This window comes from Gallus gallus, chromosome 1 (assembly GCF_016699485.2).
Source record: "Gallus gallus isolate bGalGal1 chromosome 1, bGalGal1.mat.broiler.GRCg7b, whole genome shotgun sequence".
Classification (NCBI taxonomy): Eukaryota; Metazoa; Chordata; class Aves; order Galliformes; family Phasianidae; genus Gallus; species Gallus gallus.
The window spans coordinates 168,967,790-168,992,896 of NC_052532.1; the positions used below are offsets into that span (position 1 = coordinate 168,967,790).

The 25,107-nt window shown below is 39.7% G+C and overlaps 1 protein-coding gene across 10 annotated transcripts in view; it reads left to right on the forward strand.

Annotated features, from left to right (window-relative positions):
* Positions 1 to 25,083, forward strand: part of FNDC3A (fibronectin type III domain containing 3A) — a 114,294-nt gene extending 89,211 nt beyond the window's left edge. For all 10 annotated transcript variants that reach the window (XM_046941661.1, XM_040699830.2, NM_001012826.3 and 7 more), the window contains 12 exons: positions 2,752 to 2,890; positions 4,542 to 4,610; positions 6,316 to 6,434; positions 7,999 to 8,104; positions 8,196 to 8,371; positions 9,429 to 9,542; positions 12,084 to 12,233; positions 12,318 to 12,601; positions 14,604 to 14,813; positions 15,563 to 15,729; positions 16,401 to 16,528; positions 22,578 to 25,083. In XM_046941661.1, coding sequence (XP_046797617.1) covers positions 2,752 to 2,890; positions 4,542 to 4,610; positions 6,316 to 6,434; positions 7,999 to 8,104; positions 8,196 to 8,371; positions 9,429 to 9,542; positions 12,084 to 12,233; positions 12,318 to 12,601; positions 14,604 to 14,813; positions 15,563 to 15,729; positions 16,401 to 16,528; positions 22,578 to 22,892 — 1,977 coding nt within the window. In that variant the 3' untranslated portion in view covers positions 22,893 to 25,083. The remainder of the gene's footprint in view (positions 1 to 2,751; positions 2,891 to 4,541; positions 4,611 to 6,315; positions 6,435 to 7,998; positions 8,105 to 8,195; positions 8,372 to 9,428; positions 9,543 to 12,083; positions 12,234 to 12,317; positions 12,602 to 14,603; positions 14,814 to 15,562; positions 15,730 to 16,400; positions 16,529 to 22,577) is intronic.
* Positions 25,084 to 25,107: the final 24 nt, after the last annotated feature.

A 25,107-nucleotide genomic window follows, 5' to 3' on the forward strand; every position in this document is an offset into this window, starting at 1 on the left:
TTGGGTGGCTTCCGTTGGTTGTTTGGGTTTCTTTTGGAACTTGAGGTTTGACTCATTGACTTGAGGGAAACCAAACTTGAAGGGAAACCAGTCTCTCTCCTAAAGCTATCATCTGAATGCTTTATTGGTCATCTCTGTACGAGTTTATGAACCTCTGAAAGGGCATAGCACCATTGCAGGCATCTTGAAATGTGTCATTCTCGCTCATTACTCCATGTTTGAAACAGCTCTGGAGGTTTTTGTTTGTTTTTTGGCTTCTCTGTTACATAGGTACTATTACTTAGTTCTTTGGTAGACAGTAAACATCTCAAACTCTTAGGGTAAGGAGCAACTTTGATTTTTTATTTTAAGTGTATCAGCGCTATGCAATGCTTGAACCCAAGTGAGTAAATCACTCATATTACTGCGGTGCTGAGTCTATTCTTATGTTTTGAAGGTCTTAACTTGCTAGCTCAGGATCAAGTCACGCTTGAACAGTAGCATGGCTTTTGGAGCAAAGTTAATGTGTGTCCCACAGTATGAAGCAGAATCAGAATGGTCTCCAGTCCATTAGGGGAAAACATGTCCATAGTTGTTTTCTTGCATACACCTGAATGACTATTTCATAAGCAAGAAGTGGGAGCTGCTTAAGAACAGCATCTCGTAGCAATATGAGAGGGAGCAGTCCAGCACTTGCCGTGTTTGTTTTGAGTCTAATACCCTTCAGTACTCCTTTTGAAATTACAGCAAGTATTGTACAGTTCTAAATATTACTACTTTATCAGAAGTGAAAAAGGTTACAATAGGCATTCATCTTACAGTACTTATTCATAAATGCTTATGTGATTTAAATTTTACAGTATATTTTTAGGATTGTACCACTGTTGAGGTTATACATGTGTTTAAACTGAAAAACAGCTAAGTATTTTGGAACTGGCTTTTTCAGGGCTTGGTTATAGTTTTCCTTTGAGAGTAACCCTGAATGCTAATCGTATACAGTATTCGTAAGTACGTAGTTAACTTCAGCACCCCAAGTTTATCATTAAAATAAAGAACCAACATTTATACTACAGTTTTCATAACAGAACTGTTAGCAGAAGTCTGTTCACTTTCATAGGGCATAAAGGAGAAACAAATTCTGTGCTAATCAGGTCTTTAATTTTTATTATACAGGAGAAAGACTTAATTAGTAGTAATATTCCTTAAGGCTTTTGAAAGAAACTTTGTAACCATTGGAAACCTTATTATGATACGTAAATACCAACTGTCTTTTTAACTTCATTTGTATGGCAGAAAAACAAACAGATGATTGTTAATCTTGTAAACTCTATCAGGAGAATGTCTACGAAGCAGGTTAGCTCACATTTCCTCTTCTCAAGCTGTAGTGACATCACTCCTATCATTTGGATTCTATTTAATTCTTAAATATATATATATATATAGCTTTTATATTTAGGCTGCTTAGATTTTTGCTAGGAACAAATAGGAATACGTGATAAATTAACTGCACAAATAGGAAATAAAGAAAAGCAGGGTTTGTTTTCTTGCAATCACAGACAAGTCTAGGTTGGAAGAGACCTTCAGTGATCATCTGGCAACAATTTGTCTAGAAAGCAGGGCTTTCAGTCAAGCTTTCTAACCCTGTTCTAGCCCTGTTGACCTGAGGCTTCAGTATTTCCAACAAGGGAGATTTTTCTTCTTTCCTGGGCAGTCTGCTCTCGTGATGATTAATTTCTTGTTTTATATCCAGCCAGAATTTTACCCGACACATTTGTGCCCATGGTCGTCTGTCCTGTCATCTCATATCCTTGCCAAAAGAGTGTTTTCGTATGCTCTTTAACTGCTTCTTGTGTTTTGGAAGGCAGTGATTAGATCCCCCCTCACAGAAACTAACAATTACTGGGCAGAGTAAACTCAGGCTCCTCAGCCTTTCCTCCTACATCATATTCTCCAGCTTTGTAATCATCATGCTGGCTCTCTTCTGCACTCTCCAATTTCTCAGTGTCTCTTGAACTGGGAGTACCAAAACTGGGAATAGTGTTCTAGGTTTGGCCTAAATGATGCTGGATAAAGTGGCATAATCACATCCCTTGCTCTGCTAGTGAAAGGCTTGCTGATGCAGGCCGTGAAGCAGTCTACCTTCATTGCTGCCAGGGTGCATTGCTGGCTTGCTCTGAACAGGGTCCCATCGTCCTGCAAAACTGTAATGAAGAAAGGAGTAGCTCTTAGACCTGACTGATTTCTGAGTCTCTTAGTTTCAAAAAAACCAAGCTTTCAAATCCTTCACTTGAATTAAAGCAGTCTGTGCTATACCGAGCACCTACAGGTTCCATGAACGCCACTGAGAGCTGCATGTCCTAACTGCCTTTTACAGTCAGGCTGGTTTAATGCCCTGAGTAGAAACCTAACTTCATACACCAACATTTGAAATTTGGAGGATATGGAAGGTTATTGATTTTTTTGTTTGGTTGGTTGGTTGGTTTGCTCCAACTTCACCATTACTACTTCTGTATTTTCTTTTTTTTTTTTTTTTTAAAGATTCTTTTTCTTTCTAGCAGTTCACAGGTATTTTTAATTTCAGGATAGTCGTTGACTAACTGTGGGACTAATAAAAAAACATGAAGTGAAGCCACATAATAGATTCATTCCTCCTGATGGCATATTATCTAGCTGTCTACACATACATATGGGTTAATTTGTTCTTACCATTAACACTGAAGAGCATACTGGTATATTTGTTCTGTGGTTATAATAATTTTTGTATATTTACAGGTCATTGCCTATAATTCAGAAGGGAAAAGCAGTCCAAGTGAGACAGTAGACTATACGACTTGCCCAGACAAACCTGGAGCACCTTCAAAACCCTCAGTGAAGGGAAAAATCCACGCACAGAGTTTTAAAATAATCTGGGGTAAGAGTGTTGTCCAGCTCTGTTTATAGTTTGTCCCCTGTATTTTATGAATGTTCGTACGTAAGGGCCAGGTTTCACTTCAGTTACATTTCAGTCAACTGTAAAGAACTTCAGTCAACTAAGAGAAAAATACAGGTAAAAAATACCTGTGGTGTCAGAGTAATGGTGTGATTATTGGGAAGAGTAATGTATCAGTTGTAATAGGAACTATTACTGCAGAAGAGTGCAGTATTTGAAAAAGCAGTAGTGTTAATTGACGTACTAAGAAGTTAATGTTGCTCTGGTTTAAATAGTAGATGCTATGAAATTGTCAGGTTTTTTACTCAAAAAAAGGCCCAGGCTTAACCTCTCTCTTTAAAATGCTTTGTTTTATTTTATTTTATTTTATGTTATTTTATTTTATTTTATTTTCATTAGGAATCTTGAGAAACCTGTCTTTAGGGTTAGTTTTTTCACCCTTATGCAGTGAAATAGGAGAAGGTGAAGCAGTACTGTGATATTGTACTGTAGCAGAAAACCACGTGGTTGAAGGTTTTAGGTATTGTCACAAGCAATTACATTTCTTACCTTGGATAACGTATGACGTTATTGGAAATAAAAATATCTAATTTGTAAAATTTTATTGCAAAGTAGTAAAATTTGTATTAGAAATATCTAATTTGTAAAAAGAAAACTGTCTAAATATATTATAATAATAGATAATAATACTCTAATATACAATATTTATGTAGAGAATTTTTATTGGTTCTGTAGTACTCTTTTTTTTTTTTGTCGTGAGTGATAGTTAATATGAATGCTTCATTTTTCATTTGGAGTAAATTAACTGCTACCTTTCAACCAAAAAAGTGTTATGTGCCATGTAATAAATCTTACTTTATTTAGCAAGTATGATGTGATATGTAATGCTTGCCTCAGAGCCAACATCCTTGCATCCGTCATATACATAATGTAATGTTACAGCAGCAGTGTCCTTCTGTATTATTAAGCTGCCTCTATATTTGTCAAAAATGTTGCTTTCCCACAGTGTTTTAATTTTACTGTTCCCTAAGTCAGCTCTGAGAAAGTAGTAGGACTATGCCAAAGATAATTTGTAGTTTCCTATGCTTTCCTTGAATAGTGCCCTAAGGAGGATCGTGAACTTGATTTCTATTGCTGTATTAAAAGTTCAAGAGATTAAGTGGTCAGTACGGAACTCCTGACTTCTGTTCTCTCTCAGAATATTTAGGTTTTTTGCATGTTTTCCTTCAAACATTTTGATGTATTCTTACTTGTAAATATGACAGTCTTTTTCCAATCTGCAGTCCATATTACAGGGCCATTAGGATCAATGACCCTGAAACCTTAATCAAGCAGCCTTCCACAGTGATTCAGCCTAAATGAAATGTTTGCTGTGGCATCTCCCAGGTGCCTAATTCACTTGTCACACATCATCTGTAGATGATAGTGGGGTTACGATTTGGCAGCTTAAGATAGTGGAGGAGTTGAACGATTTGCAGCTGTCTGAACTAGGATGCAGGATGTTATGGCCAACTGGGTAAAAAAAACACTCATTTCCTGTTGGGTGATGATTTTTCCTTTTTAAAATTTTCCCCAAAAACTACAAAACAATTTTGATTTAACCTGCTCAGTTGGAATATTGCTTTTTCCATAGATCCACCAAAAGACAATGGAGGAGCAGCAATAAATACATACGTTGTGGAAATCTCTGAAGGCTCTAATGGTAAGAACTAGGAGTACGTGTTGGCATTCAGCTGTGATCTTTTCTGTATGCACACCTTTAGTTGTAAATTGGAAAGGGAAAAATATGTAATGTGATAGCAAATATTATTGCAAGAGACTGTAATTTTAAAAATGAGGATGTTGATACTTGTACACAGGAAGCTTTATTTTTCTGGATTAGAAAGAAGATGCAGTACAACTGTGTCAAAAGTGCTGCTCTGTTTAACCTATCGCATAAGCGTGTTCTGTTTTGGAAATCAGATGATGCATTTCAGATGTTTAAAGGGCAAGAAAGGGCCACTTAGCTTTGCTGGATGCATGATTGATGAATGAATCACCAGTGTTCCATTTACTGCTGCTAAATGGGAATAGTGATGTAGCTGGAAAAAGTTGTTTAGAATCAGAATTGCAGAATTGTTTGAGTTTGAAGAGACCCTTGAAGGCCATCTGCACCAGCTTTCCCACAATCAATCAACAGTGACACGTACAGCTCGATCGGGTGCTCAGAGCCCCGTCCAGCCTGACCTTGGGTGGGCATCCACCTCCTCTCTGGGCATCCTGTGCCAGTGCTTCACTACCCTTATTGTAAATTTTTCCATAGAATCATAGAACCACCAAGGTTGGAAAAGGCTTCCAAGATCATCCAGTCCAACCACCCATCCATCACCAACATGTCCCACTAAACCATGTCCCTCAGTACAACATCTAAATGTTCCTTGAACACCTCCAGGGAAGGTGACTCCACCACCTCCCTTGGCAGCTCATTCCAGCACCTGACCACTCTTTCAGAGAAGAATGTTTTCTACTATTTGCTTTTATGTTCTGTCATGCATATTTCTTAATTGGGCATAAAACTACCCAACTAAACTATGTGAAAATCTAAACCTTTTAAGTAGCCTTACTTGCATTCAGCAACACAGTCGTACTGATAATGAAAGTTCATACCTCTCTATTGCTGTCAGGTTAAGACCACGCACTGTCCCCTAATTGTAATGGTAATTCTGCCAAAGGTATCAGCCATGGTTCTTTCAAAACTTACTCTGTCTCTTCCTTACTGTGTTGCATGTCCACATTCAGTCACTTGTGGAACAGTCTGCCTAAGCCTTTCATGCAGATGCAGTGAGCTGTGCATTACATTTCATTCGTAGCCCTCATGGGGTCAAATTGTCGTAGATTTAATTTAGAGGCTCCAGGTTCCCAGAGTAATGTTTCAGAGAGGGACAGGAAGAATGCCGAAGGGGTTCTCATTGAAGAATCTGGCTGAAGAGAAAAGAAATCAAGTGTTCCAGATGGTGCTGAGCCATTCAGAAACACGGAAACAATCAATTTTAAGCTGCAGTGACAATATGCAAAGTGGATATACGTAATGTAATTAAAAGGCTTTTTACAGGGAAATTTTTGCTTTTCTATTTTTCCTGTTTATTTGGTTATGATGTGGTTGCTGACCCAGTAATAATTGCCTTTTTTAAAGTAAATGCTCTCTTATTCAATGTAAATACCAAATAAGGAAGGTGTTTTACTTTGCAGATCTACACAAGTTTGTATAGGAAACTGAAACAGAGACCTTTCTCCAGGACATGCAAAGCAAGCCTTTAATATCATTTTATTCATAAACACATAAGCAAACATTCATTTGGTGAGTGTAGGATACTGAGCTGTGGTAAATTACACCTTGGTTCATTGCACACTTATTCTTTACCTTTCAGGAAACAAGTGGGACACAATATACAGCGGAGCTGCCAGGGAGCATTTGTGTGATCGACTAAATCCTGGTTGTTCCTATCGCTTACGTGTGTATTGCATTGGGGAAGGAGGACAGAGCATGGTAATATTAGCTTATGTGTTTTTTAATACAAGTCTTGAAGAAAATGTGATCCAACCGTTAATAAATATTGTCAGAGGAATAATTGTATAGAAGTGCCTAACAGAATCACCATCAGAACCTCAAAGAACCTCTACTGTTGCAGTGTTTCAAGTTTCTGCCCACTTCTATAAGAAATACATACAAATATTCTCTTCTGATGGTGTGTTTTGCTTTAAGAGATTTTACTTGTTTACAGAAAAAAATGCTATGACTTTCCCTGTGCAACATGTTAGTAAAATGAAAATGACTTTCCCCAAATCCGAACGCAAGACATCAGACTCAATGTAATGCTTTCCATGTGATCAGCGTAGTACTCCAAGCAGCTGAGTTAGCCTGTAGGAAATTCATCCATATGGAAGTCTCTTGCAAAGACAGTTGTGCCTACAGCCACCTTGTCTTAAGAATAAATTGAGATTCCTTCAGTGCTGATGCAGCTATGGTGCTTTTGCTCTTGCCGTAGCTCAGCATGCTTTTTGTACAGGGGAAGGAGGAAGGCAGTGTATTTTCCAGTCTCCCACCCACAAGGTACCTATGTCCATGGAGATTTTCAATCAGCCAACCTCCTTCCTTCTTAGAATAAATGTAGTTTAGAGTAAATACCCAAGAGCCTCCCAGACGGAGGTAGCTTTCAGAAAGCTGCAGTACTTTTTTGGAAGTGTCAGAAATCAACAGAAAAATATTAAACAAAGACGCAATGAAAACTTTTCTCTGCCTGAGAAATATTCTACTTTTCATCTGGCATCTGTGGCTCAGTGAAATAATACATTTCAAAGAAACTGAAAAGCAGCAGATTTTTCTAATGCACTCCTACTGAAACGTATGTAAAGAGCAGCTGTGAAATAAGACTGTAAGTTGCATCTCTGTTGTAAACTAAAAGGCTTATCACCTTCAGTCCAGAAATAGGCATATTTGTTCTGTATCACACTGAGGCTAATAACCCCTCACCACAGCTGACTCATTCCTTTCTGCATCCAGAATAGACAATGCCATCTGTTGCATGTTGCTATGTACCTTTTGGCACACTTCAAATACTTACACAGTAAGTATTACTAAGTAATGAAAAAGTTGAAATCTCAATCTCTTAATCACTTCTGTTTGATATTTCTGCCCACTTGGCTTTCTAAGAGGCTCTTGCACAGAAAGAAGCGTACAGCTCTTGGGGTGAGGTTTTAGAAACTGTTAAACTGTTAATGGAAAAGAGAAAGGCTTAACGTATCAATTCATAGTTGAGGCTTCTGTACTAGCTTTGTGATGATACTTCCTCATTATTATTATTTTAACCCCTTGTATAACAGTAACTCAAAGGCAAAAGTTAATTGTGCATATTACGTAATCACTGTACCAGGTTTTGTGTAAGTATTACAATGCATGCAGACTAGGTCACTTAAGCATCTTCATGTGTTTGAGGATATGGTTCAATAAACAGAAGAACCTATTTCTGACTCAAGTATGTGCTTTTATTTGTGACATAATTGATAGTACTTGTTTTGGCACAGGTGTCTTCATTAATCTCTCCCCTTTCTAGGCATCTGATTCTTTACTGGTGCAGACACCAGCAGTGGTTCCTGGTCCATGCCAACCTCCACGACTACAGGGTAGACCAAGAGCAAGAGAAATTCAGCTGCGCTGGGGTAATTCTATTTACAACCGTTACTGAGGGTAAGGGATCAAAATTATGTCATGTGTGTTAAAATTAAGTAAGCTTTGCTTTCTTATTTTCAGGACCACCTCAGGTAGATGGCGGCTCACCCATTACCTGTTACGGTCTGGAAATGTTTCAGACAGAAACTGATGAACACAGAGAGGTTTACCAAGGCTCTGATGTTGAATGCACAGTAGGCAGCCTTCTTCCAGGGAGGATGTACAACTTCAGACTGCGAGCAGCTAACAAGGCTGGGGTAAGGAGGCAATCTGAAATGAAATTAATGGAGGAGAGCACAATCGCTATAAAGCATCTTCTCTTTTGTAGGAATCATTTTTAAAGTGGCTTCAAAATGAGGATTTCTTAACGTAGATCCGTTTGGTACACAGAGCTTATTGCTGTGTGAGAGCGGTTAAACATCAGTTGAGAACAAAGGGATTTTTAAAGGAAAGGAAAACAGCTAAATTATGTCTTATACCTGAATCCTAGCTTTGGGAAAAGGTTAGGAAATGCAAAGTATTTCATCAAAGCATTGTTGCAACTTGAATATTCTCATGTGAAGGAAGGTAGTAAACTGTTTTCTGTATTTAGCTCTGTAAGTTGATTGTCCTCTCTACTGTGTGTTGCTGTTCTAGAACGTGATAATAAGCACATTCTGGGTTTTTTAATATTTAGTTTAACTTCTGAGTCATGTTTTATCAGATGCAAGATTATTTTTTTTTGTTGAGTTATTAAATGTGTTTAAATCAATTGTTGCTGTAGTACAAGCATTATTTGCTTATGTATCCAAAGTCCTTATTTAAAGACAGAGGCAGGGCAGCTTGCATTTGTTTGACAGCATTTGCTTCATAAAAGCTATCACCACCAGTTGACACTGTTTGTGGAAAGGTCTGCAGCTTAAAGCTTTAATGCACTGACCTAAATTTTAAATCCCCCAAAGAGCAGTTTATAGATGGAGCATTTTTGGAATCCTTTCTTTTTCCTTTAGTTAAATACAAATAGGCAGTTACAAATTGTGTTCTGTTATGGTGTAGCAAGCACGTAACTTCAAAAGAGAGGAAAGTGCTTTCAAATCCTTCTGCTTGAGAGTTTGAAGCGCTAAATTTATTTGCTATAGAGACAAGTCTTGCAGCTATTTTGGAGAATAGTCAGATACCAAAATAAATCCTCAATCCACAGTCCACAAAGATTTATTTTGCAAGTGAACGGTACAAACTTTCAGGCTCCTCTTACACAGTTCTGCTGTGGCAAACTGCTTAGAAAGCAGTAATTTTCTTTTCATCAGTTAGTTATATCGATTCCCTTTTTAATAGTTTGGACCTTACTCGGAAAAATGTGAAATTACTACAGCACCTGGACCACCAGATCAGTGCAAGCCCCCCCAAGTGACGTGCAGATCTGCTGCATGTGCCCAGGTGTCCTGGGAGGTAAGAATGCAATGTTATACACGTCTTAATGTGAATGTCTTCTGCATTTCTAAGTTCAACTTTAAAAGCTTTAGGCTGTGTTTCAATCACATTTTTAAACATACTTACTTGAGTATGCGGTGCTTGGTAGGTAAAACCTTAGAAGTAATCCATCACACTGTGATATGACAGTTGTAAGTTAGAAACCTGCAGCTACCTGAGGTCTTACTTTCTTCTTTTAAGTTTTGCCACAACTACTGCACCAGACTTGAGTGATGCGGGCTCTTATTAATTCTTTTTCTTTAATGTAATTATGTTTCCTCAGAGCAGATACATCCATGGATTATTGTACATTTGTTGTTTTCATAAGTTGATTTAATTTTATATAATTGCATCAGTAGTAACATAGCAAAAGCCTCTCAGACTTCCTATAAACCCATAGTATTTAGATGTCTGATTTAAAAAAATGCAATAGATAAAAAACTAAGGCTGTTAAAAAGGACGATTCTCTCTGAGAACACTGTTTAAACAGAGCTCTTCAGTGGCTTGAGGTGGAGTCACTCACGTGGGTTACAGAACTGTACAGAAGAAGATTAAACTTGTTTTACCTGGAATGCATTGTTCACGCTTCCTGCTGGGTATGTCACAGGGGCCCTCCTTAATCACCTACGAGATGAAGAAATCTACAGAAATCTCTTAAAAATCTCTGATAGAAATAGTTTGGCCAACCTTAGATGTCTGCTTTATAGAATCTTAGAATAATTAATGTAGGACTGGGCTAGATCAGGTTTCTCAGAGTCTTGTCCAGTCACGTTTTGCCTGTCTCCAAGTATGAAGATTCTGCAGTCTCACAAAACTATTTCTGGGCAAACTGTCACGCTGCAGATTTTTTTCCTTTATGTCCAGTCAAAATGTCCTTTACTACAAGGTGTGACATTTGCCTGTTGTCCTGCTACTAAGCATCTCCAAGAAGAATTTGGCAGTGTCTTCTTTGTACCCTCCCAGTAGGTAGTTTAAAGCAACAGTGTCCCCTTAGCCAACTCCTCTTAGTATCAGATAATCGTTTTATTGCCTCCCCTTTTGGTGGCCTTCTACCAGGCTTTTTCCAGTATGTCAATGTCTGTCCTGTACTGGGGAGCCCACGACTGGACAGAGTACTAGAGATGTAGCCCCCACAGGTGCCAAACAAAGGGAATCTTATTCCTCTTAGCTTTCTTGCTACTCCTCTGCTAATTCAGCTAGCATGTAGTTAGCCTTCATCAGGCACACAGTGCTGACTCACGTTCAGCTTGCATACCAGGACTCCAGGTTCTTTTATAGTCAGCTTCCTCCTCAGCCTCAGTACAGTTCCATCCTAGGTTCAGGACTTTGAATTCGCCTTTGCCTTAGTTGAACTTAATGAGGTTTGTATCAGATCCTACGTGCTGAAATCCTCTGGCAGCTGAACCCTTCAGCACATCAAGTACTTGAAAGGGGGTCTATCAATCACATCAAATGTTATCCTTTGCAATTCTGTTTATATTCAGTGACTTATCTTCACATGCATCATGCTGAAAGCAGGGAATATTCCTCTTTCAAAAGAGGGGGAAAGCAGAAGACATGTCTTGGAACAATTGGCTCAATATGATGGCTTTCTTGGAATATTTAGTCCTAAACAGCAGCATTATTCTTCTTCAGTTCTCTTGTTGATCTAAGATTTTTCTTCGTTGTGATAAGGTGTTTTTGGCTTTTTCTTTTCTTTATTAATTTGTTGACTACTGATACCTTTCTGTAATGTCATATCTTAGTTGAGACTGTAATTTGAACTGCCTTTCAGATGACTATTTCTGAGGTAGTGTTAAAACTCCCAAAAAATAGGGAGGCTAAGGTTGTAGTAAGCAGTGAGGAAAAATAGGCTACTGGAGGAGGCATTTCAGTCCCGGTCTGTGGTGGTGTGTAACTGTCTATCCCAGCTGCTTTGCAACACTGTCTTCGAAAAAGACAGTTCACAGTCTTCAGCTTCCCATTCTGTTATAGCCTAATTTCCATTCAGGAGAGCCATGATGTGCTTCAGAGGAGGAGTCCTTTGTTCTGCAAGACCAAGGCGTGAGCAGCAGTGTGCGTTTGCATACTGTTCTCCCTGCACTATAGACCCAGTCAGCAAAAACTTTTGTACCTTCCATAATCCTCTCAAGAAGGCCATCTCTTGCCATTGACTTTTCTGGTTCCTAAGCTAAATTGTACAGGCTAGGTCATCTCTGTATTTAAGCAACTAAATCACAATTACTTTGTACAAAGTGGTCTGCAATAATAGTGTTTTTAAAGTATGGATGACCCAAGGCCAGTAATGCACTTAGATTTATTTGTATTGTATTAAGTTGAAAATCAGAAAAGAAAGGGGAAGGGTAACATTCTTGTAGAGCTTAGAGCTCTCTGCCTCACTGTTGCCTATGATCTTGTTGATTTATAGAAACAAACAAACAAAAAAACACTAAGAGATGTAGTAAGTTTGGAGTCTGATTGTTTATTTATTCATTTTCAGTCACTGACTTTAACTTCTAACTACTTGTATCCATTTTAAAGGTTCCAGTGAGTAATGGAGCTGATGTCACGGAATACCGACTGGAATGGGGTGGTATGGAAGGATGCATGCAGATCTCTTACTGTGGGCCTGGCCTCAACTGTGAAATGAAAGGACTTTTGCCTGCCACTATATACTATTGCAGGGTTCAGGTAAAAATGTGAGACTCTTGCTCGTGGAATCTGGAAACAGGTGTTGTCTCTGCCGTAAAAACGTGGTCTGCTTTGCATTTGCAGGCAGTGAACGTTGCGGGTGCAGGCCCTTTCAGTGAAGTAGTGGCATGTATGACTCCAGCCTCTGTGCCTGCAGTTGTGACTTGTCTTCGGGGACTAAGTGAAGATGAAGTGGAAAGTCCACACTATTACCCTTCCACATGCCTTGCTCTGAGTTGGGAAAAACCTTGTGACCATGGGTCTGAGATCACTGGCTACAGCATAGACTTTGGAGATAAGCAGCCAATAACTGTTGGGAAGGTTCTGAGCTATTTTATAGATGGCTTACAGCCAGATACAACCTACAGGTATGCTATACAAAGCTACTCAGAGGTCTAACATATATTCCACAGCAGCAGATTCTTTGTTTCCATTTATTTTTTTATTCTCTACCTTTGCTCTCAGGGAGGTATTAGTAGATAACCCTGGAGCAAAAGGAAGCTCTGTAATTATGGTCTTCATAAATAGATGAGCTATGTTGGTTTTATTTTGTTCCTAGAACAATTTATTTTAATTTGTTTATTGTGGTAAATTTGATGCATCTCTTACTGCATCAGTTTAATTGAATTCAGATTAGAGGTCCAAATTCATAACCATTTTTGGACAGCTTGCTTTATAGAGAGATGGCTTCTGATCTGTTTGTCAAGCTAAAGTGCATTCAAGGAAGGACCATATCCAGTCTTTGACTGGATTGTCTGATCTAATAACAGCTCATCACATCTTGCAATGTCATTTCTGCAGAAATACCATGTATTTGGGTGGCAGTCAGCATTAAGAACATGGGTTTGGAAATCTATCAGTCAATTTAAAATTTAATTGAAGAATTTCAGCTACCGAAATTGTCCCTTATGTTTGACATAAGAGTTACTGAAAAATAGAAATGTAGAGATCCATAATTCTGCCTAAAGGCACTCTACATTCTTGTTACAAACACACATCTTCTCCATTAAAACCTAAAGGAGAATATCAGTCTCACTGAAGTCAGAATTTAAGCTCACACTAGTTTGAGTATAGTTCTGGGTATGTAACTTTCTGTAACCTTAAAGATTTGGCTTTCTTTCTTTTTAATGCTGTATGCACGACTAAAATGTTTTTGCTTTCCTCATAATTATTTAGTAATAATGCTGGCAAATGAAGAGCTGTTGCTCTCCATACCAACAAACTTAAAACTGAGAAGCTTCTATTGTGGAGATACTTCTGCACTTCTACCCAAGAAAGTGCTTTTACAGAACACATCTTGGACCGTCATCTCTGTCCAAATAAAAAACTGCATGTAGTCCGTAGTTCTGTGCTATAATAAATTAACATAATGTTAAATGTTACTGTAGTGAAGGAGAGATACTTATTCATAAACTTGCACACACATTTCTGTTCCAGTGTTTTGAAATTGTGTAGTTGATTGTTTTAGAATGGAATGACTGTGATTACTTTTTTCCAGTTACCTAGATACTATTTCAGACATGTGAACCTTAGTCTTTGAAAAATGAGATTAGACAAACATTGCTATCTATGGCTACCTGTGAGATCTGTAGATTGGCATCAGGGTTTTTTTTTTTTTTTTCTGTTTTCTATTTTTAGTTTTTGGAAACCAATTTCTTGGCCAACACGGTTTTCTGTTGAGTTCCCTGCAAAATAAAAATTATCCCTGAATGTCAAGTTCTACAAACCCCTTTGCCATGTGACTTCTCATTGACCCCCCTCCCATTCCAAGCAGACCCAAGATGTCTGCAGGCACCTGGAGATACATTAGCAGTGAAAACATAATTTTGTAAGAGAAGGAGCTGGACACCATCCCTTTATTTTCACATGAACCAGCTCTGTTCAGGAAAGTGCTTAAAACTTTCCTGTAGTCATTCTCAAAGTCAGCTGATGAAATAGCCAAAGCTAATGGATTCATATATTTTGCGGGTGTTTGTTTGTTTGTTTGTTTCATCCTCTCATCACTCCAGGGTGAGAAATACAAATTCTGTAGTTCTTGGCCATCAAACATTTTGCTACAAGGCCTTGCGGGGTCAGAAAGATGAATCATTCTTAAGTAGCTTTTGTATCTTTGCCCTAATGCTTATGATGCGAGTACATTAATGCATTTAATTTGCAATCAGCTCAACTCCCTTAAAATGTGGCAAGGAGAGTGACACTCCTGCATTTTCATGAGTGTTTATAAGAGCACAATAGTGAGAAAATTCTTCACCATAGAAAGTACTGCCTCTGTGGTACCATTGTTCTCTCTTGGTTGCAGCTGGTGGATATAACCGGTTATTTTTTAAAATCTAATTTCAAGTTAATTTATTCTTTCTTTTCATATACTAGAATACGAATTCAAGCCCTTAACAGCCTTGGAGCAGGACCTTTCAGCCACACCATAAAACTGAAAACAAAGCCTCTACCCCCAGATCCACCTCGCCTGGAGTGTGTTGCATACAGTTCTCAGACTCTCAAGCTGAAGTGGGGAGAGGGAACTGCAAAAGCGTTAACTGACTCCATTCAGTACCACCTTCAAATGGAGGATAAGAATGGAAGGTTAGTTTTGGCTGAAAAAGTATTAACTGCTGACAACCAAGACTAGACCTTGGACAGGTATAGTCTGTGTATTAAAAAAAAAGAGAGAGAGAAAGAAAGAAAAGAAAGTAGACAGTAACCCCAGCAGAAAATCAACTTCTGCTGTGTTCTGGGGATGCCAAAACTGAAAATAGAATTTGAGCTGCTTAATCAGTCTTTGTCAGAATTACAACATGAAGGGAGGCGGCCAGTCTACAGGAGCTATCAAAATGGTACATGGTATGCACACAAATGAAATTCAGGCTTCCAGTCACATTTGAGCATCATCATTTACCTACATCTAATAATGATGTACAAGAGCTGTTGGATCCATGATCCTTTCTTAAGTGTAGTAAGGGAGAGCTGCAAAGATGCAAATAGATAAAATCTGGTCTGCCTAATTTTCAAAAGTGAAGTGACTTTTCAAAAAAGGAAAATACACGTTGTTTGTTGGGAGGGAGAGAACTACTGTCCTTTCCCATTTCAAGTGTAGAAGGGTGTCTGAAAATGCTTAGGATCATTTTTGCCAGGACGAAGTCTATGGTATTCTGTGTTTGAAAGAGATTTTATTTCACAGTCATGAAAAACAAAAGCCTATCCTTGAAAATGAGTTCATTGTTTAATAGTTAAGTATTTCTGGATTCTCATTAGATTGTGGGAAATTATAGGAATAAATTAGAAGACAGTACTCTGGCTCTCTATTTACTCTAAGCCACCCTTTCCACTTTCAGGTTTGTATCCTTATACAGAGGACCATGTCACACATACAAAGTACAAAGACTCAGTGAGTCAACATCGTACAAATTTTGTATTCAGGCATGTAATGAAGCTGGTGAAGGTCCCCTTTCTCAAGAATATGTTTTCACTACTCCCAAGTCTGTTCCAGCTGCCTTGAAAGGTAAAGATGCTGCTGCTTTTTTGTTTGTTTGTTTGTTTGTTTGAGGGGGTGAGTGTTGTGGGGAGCATGGGAAGTGTTGAAAGAGATGGCAAGTTAGTGGTGGTAGTGTTATGTTCCTTTTGGAGTATGTAGAGTGCTAAGCAGTTTTCAAAGTGCAAGGAGGGATAGTAAAGTAGTGTTCTGTTAAGGTAGTTTCCAAAAGCCTAAAACATTTGCTCCAAAACCAAGAGGGTTTATGCATTCTTTGACACAAGAGTGCTCGTACTTAAAATCCTTGCTTACCGGGAGAGAGAGTGGCCAAGCCGTTGAAGTAATTTGATGTGGAAGTTCTTTCTAGTATGTGTATTAGAATAATTACTAGATTCTAATAATTCTAATTCTAATATTAAAATATCTTTAGGCATAGCACCTAATTTTCTTGAATAAGATAAGCATTTACGGGCGCCAAGTTTTAGCGTATTCTGTCAGAGGATACCTAAGCTAGCAAGAGACCAAAGCATTGCTAGTCTGTTCCAGGAAGCACTGTTGGAAGAATACATATTAATCTGAATCTCTTCTTTCTCTAAGTCAAAAACCACACGTAAAGTACAGATCTTTACAAGTTATGAGAATGTAATGTTAAGTGACAGAAAGCAGAGCTAAGCTGTTGCTTTGTGATTTGTTTCCTTCAGCACCAAGGATAGAGAGAATAAACGATCACACCTGTGAAATCACGTGGGAGGTTCTGCAGCCCATGAAGGGCGATCCAGTTATTTACTGCCTTCAGGTCATGGTGGGAAAAGACTCTGAATTCAAACAGGTACGATGCATTTGAGTTATTGTATGTTTCTTCAGTTCCTGCTTTTGATTAAGTAGTTTAGATTAAAGATTATTGTGCTAGTCACTATGCTACCTCTTTGTTACTAAGTAGTAAAAGGTAGCATCTCCTAAAGCTATTATAATAGACAAAAGTGATATGAGTGATATGGTAGTAAGCTGCAGCCTCTCTGCTTTTATACTGATGTTTACTAAACACAACTTGACACCTCAAGTGGTGACAGAATTGTCTGCTAATGGGAAGAAATGGCCAAAGAAAACAGAAAGATGGTACAGAATTGAGACACAAAAAAAGTTATCTTTGCACTAAGCTGTTTGAAGACAGTCGGCAATATTTTGAAAGGTCTGATGTCGTAAATCATGCCTCTTTACAGAGAACCGCGAACCCCTAATTATGCAGTATAAACATTCAGGTGTAGGAAAACTTGGTTTTTTATAACTCAGTGATTGGTTTCTTAGAATCACAGAACCATAGAATGGCCTGGGTTGAAAAGGACCGTAATGATCATCTAGTTTCAACCCCCTTTCTATGTGCAGGGTTGCCAACTACTAGACCAGGCTGCCCAGAGCCATTTTTTGCATTTCTCACTCCGTGAATCCAGATACTCTTGAGAACGGTGCTATATAAATGCCTAAGTGGATAACTCAACAAGATACTTCCTTTCTCTGTACTCTTATAGAAAGGAATATGGGGACTGTGCATTCCTCTCTTTGTTTTTAGAATGAAGTATATTTTCATAGAATCACAGAATCATAGAATGAATCATACAATTCTTACCATTGGATCATTTCAGTAGTAGGACATGCTGTATCTTCCAGGGTGTGCCTGTTAATTGACATGGAATTAGGCTTCTAAACTCTCTTTCACACTATTAAGCAATCAGGTTTCCTTCCAAAAAGGAAACAATTAGTTCTGGTGTATATATATATACATATATATTATGATTTTATTATAGGCCAATATTAAATGTGTTGCTTGTATTTCAGTAGATTATAGACATTTAATATTTTCATATATCATAACTTCTGGAGAAGAGGAGGCAAATGGGAGACCTCACTGCTCTCTATAACTACATGAAAGAAGATTGCAGAGAGGAGGATGTCAGTCTCTTTTCTCAGGGGACAGGTGATAAGACATGATGAAATGGCTTCAAGTTGCACCAGAGGAGTTTTAGATAGAATATCAGGAAGAATTTGTTCACAGAAAGGGTAGTCAGGCATTGGAACTGGCTGCCCAGGGAACTGGTGCAGTTCTCAGCCCTGAGGTTGTTTAAGAGATTTGGAAATGTGACACTAAGGGATGCAGTTCAGTGATGGGACTCAGTAGGTCAGGTTGATGATTAGACTTGATGATTTTGAAGGTCTTTTCCAACCTAGATGATTATGACTCTAGTGCAGTGCTATGTTTGTTGTGTCCATTTGTTATTTTTTTCGGTACATTCTGAACGGTAATCCAAGGTATTTATTATCTTGCCATGTAAACACTCTTTATAGAATCATAGAAACTTTAGAGTTGAAAAGGAACTTTAAAGGTCATGTAGTCCATCTCCCCTCCAACCAACAGTGTCACCACAACTAGATCAGTTTGCACAGGGCCTGATCCAGCATCTTCTTGAAGGTCCAGGGATGGGGCATCAGTAGTATCATAGAGTCTTTAGAGTTGGAAGGGACCTTTAAAGGTCAAATTGATGGTAACTTTAAAATTGTAAATGCAATATTAAATATGTAAGTAGGGCATAATCTGTGTACTTGCTTCTAGAGATGGATTCAAATAATGCTTTAATAAGTGCATTGCCACATAAACTGGACAAGAAAATAAAGGTTACAATTGAAGGTATATGGTTCCTTTCACCTTTCCAGAAGAGATTAGTACAGTAAGTTGCAATAAAATGAGTAGACTGGTTTTCAGAAATTAATACTGGAGCAGTCAGAAAGTAAACACGGTGGAAACAGCCTTTAAGATACTTAAATGTGATGGCAAGAATTTTCTTTGACATGGACAGAAAACAAACTGTCTCATGATGAGACATAAACTCGCTGATGTTTACTGCCACTTCCCTGCAGAAATTTCCCCAACTGAGTTCCTCGTGTCATTGCTCCTCATGTTTCAGACAAAATGAGTTAATAATCTACTATTTGAGGCATATACATCAATCAGATTCTTAAAAGGGTTATGTAATAATCATATAAGTACCCCAGCAAACAATCTGAGATAGGAAGCAAAGAATTACAGAATGGTTTGAGTTAGAGGGGATCTTAAATATTATCTAGTTCCAACCTCCTGCCAGGGGAAGGTAGCATGTGGCAAAGCACAAGGGACAAGAAGCTGAGAACAGTAACCTCTGTCATCTGGCATAGCTGTAGCTGGAGTAAAACAGAATCATAGATTATCCTGAGCTGGCAGTGACCCATCAGACGTATAGAGTCCAACTCCTGACTCCACAAAGGGCAACTTAAGAATTAAGCCGTATATCAACAGGCATTGTCCCGGTTGCTTCTTCAACACCTGCAGGCTTGGGACCAGGACCACTTCCCTGCAAAGCCTGTTCCAGAGCCAGGCTACACTCTCAGTGTAGAACTTTTTTCTTATTATCCCATCTGAACTCTCCCTAACACAGCTTCAAGCCATTCCCTCATGTCCTCTTGCTAGTCACCACAGAGAAGAGGTCAGCACCTCCCTCTTGTGAGGAACTTCTAGACAGCAGTGAGGTCACTTCTCTAAGTTGAACAAACCAGTCATCCTCAGCCACTTCCCATAAGTCATGCCATGCCACCTTGGCCCTTCACCATCTTTACTGCCTTCCTTTGGACACATTCTAATATGTTGATGTCATTACATTGTGGAGCCCAAAACTTCACACAGTTCTCAAGGTAGGACTGCACCAATGCTAGCTATAGTGAGACAGTAATTCCTTTCAGCCAGTTAGCTCTGCTGTTCTTAATGCTCCCCAGGATATGGCCCCGCCTTTTTTTTTTTGCCACCAGGGCACATTGGTGAGCTCAGTATGAGTCAACATCAGTCAAAATCCCCAGAATCCTCTCTGTGGAGCTGCTGTCCAGCCACTTGTCCCTTCACCTCCCAGAATAATCTCCATAATTTTACCGGGCACCAAAGTGAGACTGACAGACCTGTAATTACCAGAATCCTCTCTCCCTTCTTGAAAATTGGAATAACATTTGCTAGCTTCCAGTTAAATGGGGTCTCTCCAGATTCCCAAGACCACTGAGATAAATACCCAAAAGAGGTCTCACAGTAACATCGGCCAACTCTTCCAGTACTCTGGAATGAGTCACAGAATCATAGAATGGCCTGGGTTGAAAAGGACCACAATGACCATCTAGTTTCAACCCCCCTGCTATGTGCAGGGTCGCCAACCACCAGACCAGGCTGCCCAGAGGCACATCCAGCCTGGCCTGGAATGCCTCCAGGGATGGGGCATCCACAGCCTCCTTGGGCAACCTGTTCCAGTGCATCACCACCCTCTGGATGAAAAACTTCTTCCTAATATCCAACCTAAACCTCCCCTTGCCCAGTTTAAAACCATTCCCCCTTGTCCTATCACTATCCACCCTCATAAACAGTCCCATCCCATCAGGCTCCTAGACTTCATTCAATCACAGCAGCAAATCCCACTCAAGTTCAACATCAGCCAGGATCTTGTCACCCCATAAATCGCATTTCTCCAAACCAAACCTCCAGAGGTCCTGGGCTCATCACTCGTGCTAAAGCAAAGATAGCATTAAATGTCTCTGCTGGACCACTATCCCTGTTTGTGAGGTGACCAACGTCATCAGGTAGCAGTCAGACATTTTCTTTAGTTCTCCTTTTACTGTTAACATAATTAAGAAAGCCTATTCTTTGCCTTCATCACAATACTGTCCAGCTTCTGCTCAGAGTAGGGTGTGTTTATGTGGCCTCATTGCTCGCTACCGAATATGCGATATAAATCAGTGGAATTTTGAGAAGCTGCACTTTCGATGACCTGCCCTGTCTCTGCACACAAACAATTTTGAGATGAAGAAAAGCTTTTTCCAAGAGTTTCCAGACCATAGATTCCAGTAACACTCTGCCGCCTGGCTGTCAGAGTGCTGAGTTCATGGGTAGCCACAGGCACAACAATAACTTCACACAGCGAAATTGGAACAGATTTCCTGCTTCTTTCATTGAATGGTTGGAAGTTTGCACTTGTAAAATACTGTCTAACAATAAAATAGCTGTAGGCGAAACAACTGATGTGATATTTTTATATCCTTTTACCAATTAAAGAAATCCAGATGCCGGAAAGAGAAAAGATGAAAGATTTTGAGCAGAGAAATTGAACTCTACCAGGTTACGTGCATATTAGCTTAGTTCCTATTGATACACCGACAAACAGAAATTGTGCCCACATGAGATTTTTTACAGGGCCTTCCATAACTGCAAATTAATTAAAATGGAAAACCAGCATTTTCATAGGTTTAGCTGAATTAGGTACTCCATGCTGATCCTGGGAATCTCCTCGTGTTAACCAACTAGGAAGTTGGTTAACACCAACAACCAGCTGGAATTTTTTCACCCAGAGGGTGGTGACGCACTGGAACAGGTTGCCCAAGGAGGCTGTGGATGCCCCATCCCTGGAGGCATTCCAGGCCAGGCTGGATGTGGCTCTGGGCAGCCTCGTCTAGTGGTTGGCAGCCCTGCACATAGCAGGGGGGTTGAAACTAGATGGTCGTTGTGGTCCTTTTCAACCCAGGCCATTCTATGATTCTATGAACTGAGACACCCATGGAGGACACCCTAATGAAAGTCATCTGTGTACTGGGGTCTGCTGAAATGATGAATCACAGAACGGACTCCTTTAGGCTTTCCTAATATAACGCCTATTGGGCTAAATGACAGTATTTGAAACACATGGTATCTTAACTACAGCAAAGTACGTTGGATTGGATTAGATTTAATGAATGAAGTAGCTTGATGTAGTTAATTACCTAAAATCTTGTGATACAATTTTAGATATTAGGAAATGGAAGATTATATCCTGTGGTCTGGTATTTGTGTTTCAAGTGGTCACTTAACATTGCAGATTTCAACAGAGTTTATTTAATATCTCTTCATCATGCCTTAAAAGAATCTGCGGTTCTTTTTCTGTGCTACATGGAAAAAATTGGAGACTTTCTTGTATTTAAACTGTGTTTGTGAACTTGTTTGTATATTTTTCTTTCCATGGGTGAGAACACAATTACTTTCACCATCGAATCACAGAATGGCTTGGGTTGGAAGGGGCCTTAAGCCCTTCCAGTTCCAACCCCCTGCCATGGGCAGTGCCACCCAGCAGCTCAGGCTGCCCAGGGCCCCATCCAACCTGGCCTTGAGTGTTTCCAGGGATAGGGCACCCACAGCTTCTCTGGGCTGCCTGTTCCAGTGCCTCACCACCCTCACAGCGAATAATTTCTTTCTCATGCTTCGTATACCTTCTTTTAGTTTAAAACCGTGACCCCTTGTTTTATCACTGCACTCCCTGATAAAGACTGCCTCCTCAGTTTTCCTTCCCTTTGTGCACTGGAAAGCTGCAGTGAGGTCTCCCCAGAGCCTTAGAATCATTTGAGTTGGAAGGGACACTTAAAGGCCATCCGGTCCAGCTCCCCTGCAATGAGCAGGGACACCTACAGCTCCATCAGGTGCTCAGAGCCCCATCCAGTCTGACCTTGGGTGTCTGCAGGGATGGGGCATCCGCCACCTCTCTGGGCAACCTGTGCCACTGCCTGATGACCCTTACAGTAAAGAACTTCTTTATATCCAGTCTAAATCTCCCCCATTCTAGTTTGAAACCATTTCCCCTTGTCCTGTCACAGCAGACCCTGCTAAAGAGTCTGTCCCCTTCTTTCGTACAGCCCCCCTTTAGATACTGGAAGGTACTTCAGGTTTCCCTCAAGCCTATTCCAGGCTGAACAACCTCAACTTTCATCCTGTCTTCATAAAGGAAGGCGTCTTGAGGTATGTATACGTATGTGTGGCGTTTTTACTTGATGTATCCTTTTTTCTTTTCTGACAGATTTATAAGGGTCCGGACTGGTCATTCCGATACACAGGTCTCCAGCTGAACTGTGAATACCGTTTTCGTGCATGTGCCATTCGCCAGTGCCAAGAGACGTCGGGTCACCAGGACCTGATAGGCCCCTACAGCTCACCAGTGCTATTCATCTCTCAGAGGACTGAACCACCAACAAGCACCAACAAGGACACTGTGCAAACCACAAGGACACAATGGTCACAGAGCGACCAAGTGTGTGCTGCTGTCATTCTTGCACTTTTTGCTATCTTTTCCATTCTGATTGCTGTTATCATTCAGTACTTTGTAATAAAGTGAAGAAAACAGATTTATTTTAGAATGCTGCCCATTACATTTTACTTTCTCATAATCTAAAAAAAAATTCTGTTCTCTTGCTTTTACAAAAACAGGCATTTAGCACCGGCATTGGGACTGATGCAAACCCTTTCAGCCACTTTAAAATGCTTACTGGTAGGTGTAGGCTGACACACGTTATTAGAATGCAAGCCACAGAATTACAATCTTTTTTTAATATGCCATCTTGCAGTACAAACTTCATATGGGGCAGGCAGTGTTTAACGCGAAGGGTTTGACCAGTAAACACGAGTGTAGAAATGGTTTCCTGGCCCACACTTTTAAGGGTTACTACCATAACAGGGAAGAATGAGTAGAACGCATTTAAAACTTACTCTTAACAAACTTGTGCTGTATACAATATTAATCTGATGCTGTGAAAGCAATTTAGCGCTGTATTTCTACCTCCTCATTTGTCTTAAATATTTGGAAGGCAGGATTTATGATGAAAAACGGAAGGGGCTTTTCTCAGGCAGCAAATAATAAACTGGATGGAAGACTGTGCACGAAGGAAGCTTCTTACCCAGTAAATGTGGAGTTCTTCACTGCAAGTAGATGTCTTGGAAAGACTGCGAGGGGATGGCACAAGTGGTTTATCTTCCCCCCAGGATTTGATGTTTCCTCATAAAAATGCCTCTTCTTACGAACCTAGAAGGGAGAGCGAGAGAGAACTTTGTAGGTGTGTTGCTTAAATTGCAAACTCGTCCTGAAGTTGGCCTTTTGATCGGATGCAGTTCATACAGGTGTCTGTGCCCTCCGGTTTGGCCAGTTTGTAGATCTTGGAGATAAAATTCGTTTCTGAATCTTTGCTGTTACCCCGACATTCACTTGCCATACCCACCAGAATCCAGCACTGCCTTTCGTTCGCTTTTCCTTTTCTTTCTTCCTTTGGGGCACCAAATCAGAAGACGAAGTGTAGTAATTTGCACCAGAAAACTTAAAGCTGCTTTTTTTTTCCTCGAGATCCTAATGTTTAATGTAATGTCTCTTTTTGGATACTGTACCAAATCGTTAATTGCATGTAGTTAATGTCGCATTAGAGCACTTTGCAGTTGCATAACCCATCAATGTTTTGTGAGCTTGCGTTCGTGAGTTCTTGGGTGACCAGACTGACTTCTCTCAAGTATCCCATGGAACATCTCGCTGGATGTCGATGATTGCCAGTGACACAGAGCTTGTAGTGAACCTATCTTTGAAAACTCTTGTCTCATCACACTTACGCTCTTTGTCACACACTTTGTAACGAGCTACTTTTAATTTATTTGAGTTACAAGGTAGTGGATCATTAACGGCTCCTAGCTGCGTTCAGTTGAGCATTTTTAACGGTATTAAACACTTCTGTCGGTCTTAATGATAATAAAAAAGGAACCTCTGTCTCGTGCTTTGAAGATCTCTGAAGAATTTCTCGTACCTTAGAGCGGGCATGTATCGTACTTGTTTATACGTCCAATGAGCTGTGCTGTACAAAACTGTTGCTGCGTTTCGTTTTAAAGACAAAAAAGAAAAAAAAAGAAAAAAAAAAAAAAAAAAAAGCAATGGCGAAGAGCTTGGCCTCCAAGCGAGCGGAACGATCTGTCTTGGAGATGTACTGTATGTTTACATTCTATTTCCAACCTGTCATTTTGACCTCCAGGCCGATTCCTCCCCCGACCCCGGTGACAACAGGTGTTTTCTAAGAGCCCTCCCCCCGGTGCCACGTTTGGCAGCGCGCGCGCGGTTGAGTGGAACAGCCCAGAGATTTCTTACGGTCGAATGTCTCAAATGGTAAAGATTTGTTACTACAGTGAAGCTGCGGTGACTTCTGTTTTTCATAGTAAAATCCAAATGAGCTCCTATTTTTGATAGTCATTTAATAGTGTATTTGCCATTTGAGCCTCAGTGCGTATGACTGCATTGAAGACGGTTTTTAATGTAATCTTAATTTTACCTCATATACTGTACATTCCGAAAAAGAAAAAAAAAAGAAAAAAAGAGAAAAAAAAAACCTAAAACTTTTTAAAACGTTATAGTTACACTACCAAACATATCACTTTGCAACTGTACAACGTCGGACTTCATGGAGATGAAACCTGTATAGTCTCATAGAAAATGCATAAACGATGTAGCAAAGTATCTTTAAAATCTGTGGACAATAAAAGTATCCTTCTTTTTCGTCCTTCGTTCCTTCTGTTCCTCCGCC